Source organism: Callorhinus ursinus, unplaced genomic scaffold, assembly GCF_003265705.2.
Source record: "Callorhinus ursinus isolate GAN/ISIS: 27379988/994484 unplaced genomic scaffold, GSC_fseal_2.0 scaffold54, whole genome shotgun sequence".
NCBI classification, from domain to species: domain Eukaryota; kingdom Metazoa; phylum Chordata; class Mammalia; order Carnivora; family Otariidae; genus Callorhinus; species Callorhinus ursinus.
The window spans coordinates 4,004,599-4,010,161 of NW_027397116.1; the positions used below are offsets into that span (position 1 = coordinate 4,004,599).

The 5,563-nt window shown below is 45.1% G+C and overlaps 1 protein-coding gene across 1 annotated transcript; it reads left to right on the forward strand.

Annotated features, from left to right (window-relative positions):
* The first annotated feature begins 2,546 nt into the window (after positions 1-2,546).
* Positions 2,547-3,017, forward strand: LOC112839286 (small ribosomal subunit protein uS10-like). Its single transcript, XM_073884076.1, has one exon. It carries the CDS (start codon positions 2,619-2,621, stop codon positions 2,976-2,978), a length of 360 nt encoding a protein of 119 aa, XP_073740177.1. The 5' UTR covers positions 2,547-2,618; the 3' UTR covers positions 2,979-3,017.
* The last annotated feature ends 2,546 nt before the right edge of the window (positions 3,018-5,563 follow it).

The window sequence follows — 5,563 nt, forward strand, 5'->3', positions numbered from 1 at the left end:
GGCAGGTATCTGGGTTTCCCATCCCACCAAGGCTATCCACAGAGGGAAGAGTGGTGCTCCCGAGGGGACAGGAGTGTGTAAGGAAGGGGAACGTTGTGCTGTGTGCCCACAAAACAGCATCTGTTCCCAACAAGGGAGTGTGTTAGAAGACAGGTCTCTGATTTCCAAAGTGATGCAAGTGATCCCTCCCTGACTCCCATCCCTTCTGCCTGAGGCTAGAGCCCCTGACACCACTGCCAAGGCTGGAGGGAGCGAGGAAAGGGGCAGGGGGGCAGATGAATCCCCTGCTAGACCCCCACCCTCCTCCTCCATCTTCTAGCCCCTGCTGCTCTGAAATGGACCCACTCCCACTTGGGAGGCAGAACCGGTTTTAGGGAGAGCCAGATGGGCTTCTGGGGCTCTACAGTCAAGCCGAGCTCATGTCCTTCTCTCATAAACACAGTGTCGAAGATGACATTTAGGTTCTCAGATTACACAGGCTTTTGTGGGTTGGTTTGAGACTCTAGTCCCTACATGTTACTAGTTTCCAAGCAACCTTCCTTTCTCCTTGTCTCCTTTTCTTTACAAATGTTTACTGAACAGCAGTCATTGGAAACCAAAATAGCCCCTTTCTTCACGTCACTTATGGTCTAGTGGGAGAAAACACATGTGAAACAAACAACCACACGACGAAGCATGCATTTGCAAACTGGCTATGTGCTACACACAGGAAGTAGAGGGTGCCATGACGGGGACCTGATTCAGATGGCGGAGAAACAGAAAGGCGTCTTTGAAGAAGTGACATGCGAGTTGCAACCTGAATGAACGGTGGGTACGTCCTGGCCACAGCAAGTGTCTCCTTCTCAGTTCTCCATCTCACGGCTAAAAGTCACAAAGTTGCCAACCATGGGTGGTGTTCAGGTGTGTATGTTTGGGGTGGGGGACATTTCGTTGTTGTCGTCACAATGACTCAGGGAATACTACTGGAAATTAGTGTGCAGAAGCAGAGATGTGAAATGCCAAAGATGATTCTGCACGGTTGTCCTGCTCCACATGCCAACAGTATCTTCATCTAAGAAGTCCTAGAGGCTGAGGGTGCCTGGGTGGCTCAGTCGGTTAGGGATCCGACTCTTGATTTCAGCTCAGGTCGTGATCTCAGGGTCGTGAGATGGAGACCTGCATCAGGTTCTGGGCTCAGTGGGGAGTCTGCTTGAAGATTCTCTCCCTCTGCCTCTGCCTCTCACTCATTCTCTGTCTTTCTCTCTCAAATAAATAAATAAATCTTTAAAAAGTAAGAAAGAAAGCCTCGAGGCTGAAGTCAGTTTCCCGGCAGTCAACCTCATCAGAGAGCTGCTCTTTAGCGGTGGTCGCTCTCGAAGTCCTGGGATGGCACCAGATTGGCACAGCTTGGGTCCTCACTGTCCAACCCTTCAGCAAGCGCAGTTGCTGGGGCTGGAATGGTAAACTAGTGGGGCTGTTGGCAGAAGGGAAGGCCCGGCTGCCAGGCAGGCCAAGTAGTTGATGAGCATGGCATAGGTGAGAAGGGCAGCCATGTGAGAAGAAGCTGGGTGGGAGGCCAGACCATCCAGGGCCTGGTCAAAGATGTTCGACTTCTCTGAAGAGTCCTGGGAAACAGCAGGCAGGTTTTAAGCAGAGGAAGAGGGTGACAAATCTGTGCCACGCGTCAGAGCCTTGGATAAGTTTAGGTTTCATGGGCATCTGGCCCAGAACTTCCTCCATGGAGGGAACAGTATCTTCCCTGCCTCTCACTTTCTCCTTTCTCTTATCCTTTTGGAAGGTGTAGCTTCCTTGTCTTCTATCTAGAGGTAAAGGACAAAGGCAGAATTGTGCTCTGGAAAAGCACTGTTCTTCCACCAGCCTCTATCAAGTGTGATTTTATGAACTGGATCACATTTCAGAATTTCTTTCTGACATGAGGTAGGACTGGGCAAGTGTCCTCATCCCAGGAAGTCACTGGTTTAATCCAATTAAGGACCTAGTGCAAAATCTTTCTCCATCCCGGGGATGTTTATGGCACTATGGCCAAGGGTGGGGCTTTGCCAGCACATCTTTGTGAATTTTATCAGCAGTGGCGAATCCTGTTGACTTCTGGGTCATTCATGAGTTCGCTCAATGAGGCCAGTTCCAACGCCAGCCTGTGATTTGCCTCGGCTTTCTCTCCCACCCAGGATGTAGTTCCCATTTATCCCTGATTGTGTGGTATTTTCACGCTGCCAGCATTCCATGTAGATGAGAGCATTCCCAAACAGGCCAATTTAAGTTGGAGCACCACTTTTATGGAAGTCATTTTCAAATGCGTCCCTGACGCCCACGTCCCGTTGTTGCTCTCCTGTCACCTGCTCGTCCCTTCATTCTGTCTCTCTCACGCCTCCTCCTATTGCTGCTTTCCCAATAGGGCTTGTTTGTCTTAACTGTGGTTGATACACATAACATAAAATTTCCCGTCTTTGAGCTTTCTAAGTGCACAGTTCAGTAGTGTTAAGAATATTCACACTGCTCTCTTTGAGGAAGATGGGGTCGCAGCTACAGCGGAGGTTTGGATGCCCCGCTCCTGCTCCTGACTCACCACTGTTCGCTCTCACTGAGGAACAAGTCGGTCAGGAAGCCGCGCCGCAGACATGGCTTTTAAAGACACCGGGAAGACACCCATGGAACCGGAGGTGGCGATTCACCGAATTAGAATTACTCTCACCAGCCGCAACGTAAAATCTTTGGAAAAGGTATGTGCTGACTTGATCAGAGGCGCGAAGGAAAAGAATCTCAAAGTGAAAGGACCAGTTCGGATGCCTACCAAGACTCTGAGAATCACTACAAGAAAAACTCCTTGTGGTGAAGGTTCTAAGACCTGGGATCGTTTTCAGATAAAGATCCACAAGCAACTCATTGATTTGCACCGTCCTTCTGAGGTTGTTAAGCAGATTACTTCCATCAGTATTGAGCCAGGAGTTGAGGTTGAAGTCACCATTGCAGATGCTTAAATCAACCTTTTTAATAAATTGATTATCAGTTGTTAAAAAAAAAAAGAATATTTACACTGCTTTTTCAAGAACTTATCCAGAACTTTTTCATTTTACAAAACTGAAACTCTATACCCATTAAACAACAGCTCCCCATTTCCTCCCCCTACCCAGCCCCTAGAAAGCACCATTCTACTTCCCGTTTCTATGGATTTGGCTACTCTAAATATGTCTTGTAAGTGGAATCATACAGCATTTGTCTTTTTGTGACTGGCTTGTTCCATTTAGCATAATGTCCGCAGGGTTCATCTATGTGTCAACTTTTTTCCTTTTTAAGGCTGAATAATATTCCATTGTATGGATATAACACATTTTGTTTATCCACTCATCTACTGAAGGATGCTTGGGTTGCTTTTTCACCTTTTAGCTTTTGTGAATATGCTATGAAGATGGGTGTGCAAATGTCTCTTCAAGACCCTGTTTGCAATTATTTTGGATTTATACCCAGAAGTGGAATTGCTGGATCATATAGGTAGTTCTATTTTTAACTTTTTGAGGAATCTCCATACTGTTTTCCATAGTGGCCACACCACTTTATATTCCCAACCGTGCTTAAGGGTTCCGATTTCTCCACATTCTCACAGACACTTGCTAGTTTCTATTGTTTTGGTAGCAGCCATCCTAATGGGGACGAGGTGACATCATGTCTACCACATGATGGGCATTTTGATGGATATTTCCCTAATGATTAGTGATGTTCAGCATCTTTTCATATGCTTGTTGGCCATTTGTGTATCTACTTTGGAAAAATGTCTATTTAAGTCCTATATCCATTTTCCAAATAGTTACTTTTGTTGGTGTTGTTAAGTTATAGAAGTTCTTTATATATTCTAGATATTAACCTCTTATCAGATACATGACATGAAAATCTTTTCTCCTGTTCCATAGGTTGCCTTTTCACTCTGTTTCTCATGTCCCTTGATACACAGAAGTTTTCAATTTTGATATAGTTTCCAGAGAGTTTTCATGATTTTAGAAATTATCCCATTTCCTTTAAAAACTACCATTTTTGTGGGCTTGCCATTTTTTCTCTATCATCCAGTGCTGATTCTTGCTCTTTTATTGGGGTTAGCATTTCCAAATCGTAACTGTTGGTATCATTTTCCACAATATAAAAGAAATCCTAGTAACCACTTGAAATAAGAAAAATGAGAAAGTGGGATAGGTAGTTTGCTACTTCATTGGGGAAAATGAAGAAGTGCTAAGGGTTAGTGAAGTCGAACTGTAATATCATTAACACTGTGTCTCATTCTGCCGCTAATCAGTTCTTTCTGCCCAGGACTCCATGTAAAAGAAATAGTTAGTCCCACTTTACAGACAAGAAAACTGAGAATGAGGAGAGGTACCTTGCTCAGCTTCACACAGTGGTATGCATGTAAACACCATACACCTTTTTCTATTCTGTGCCTGGTCTCCAAGGAGCTATTTTCAAATTCTTCTGAAAATACGTAGATTCCTTCTCATCGTATTCCTCTACCTGCACCTCGCCCTGTGTTCTGATTATACTGGCCCCCCAGCCACACGCAGGTGCGTGAGTTCACTACTCCACACCTCACTGTGGAAGGCAGCCTGAGGCTCAGGGGAGTAGAAGAATTTTGCCCAAGATCACCCTTCTGAAAAGGTAGAGGTAGAGCAAAGAATTTTACCCTAGCCAGTCTGATTCCAGAGCTGCCTCACCTCAAGTTTAGATCGTGGAAGAGTACATGAGTCAAATTTTCTCCGTTTAAATTGTCTTCACACTAGCTATGTGACTTTTGGTAAGATGGGAAACCCCCTCAGTCTCAATTTCTTCGTGTAGAAGCTATCCCTTATCTTCCCTACCTCATGTAGTTGACCTGAGTAGTAAATGATACAATGTATGCAAAAGTGCTTAGCAGATACCCTGGCCCACAGTAAACACCCAGGAAATGCCAGCTATTATTATTAATTTTTTTAAAGATTTTATTTATTTATTTATTTGAGAGACAGCGAGCACAAGCAGGGGAGGGTCAGAGGGAGAAGCAGACTCCCTGACAAGCACAGAGCCCTAGGCGGGGCTCGATCCCAAAATCGTGGGATCATGACCTGAGCCGAAGTCAGATGCTTAACTGACTGAGCCACCCAGGCACCCTGTATTATTATTTATTTTATAAAGAAATTCAATCCAAATGGTGTGTATCATAGTATCAGTATGGCCTTACCCTAGTTCTCTATAATTCTTCCTTTCCAAACAGTACATGAGAAAAGACCCACGTGGAAAAAAGTAACTACAGACTGAAAAATCTAAACAACATTGCATTAGACACGTCGGACTTACTATTTCATATAAAAGAAGTCAGAGGGCGCCTGGGTGGCTCAGATGGTTAAGCGTCTGCCTTTGGCTCAGGTCATGATCCCAGAGTCCTGGGATCGAGTCCCACATCGGGCTCCCTGCTCCTTGGGAGCCTGCATCTCCCTCTGCCTCTCTCTCTCTCTCTCTCTGTCTCTCATGAATAAATAAATAAAATCTTAAAAAAATATAAAAAGTCAGAGACGGGCAACGGCAGCACCATGAAGTCGCACAGAAC

Bases quoted from the DNA above. Each gene is read 5' to 3' on its own strand.
- LOC112839286 (XM_073884076.1), top strand. From the start codon at position 2,619: ATGGCTTTTAAAGACACCGGGAAGACACCCATGGAACCGGAGGTGGCG.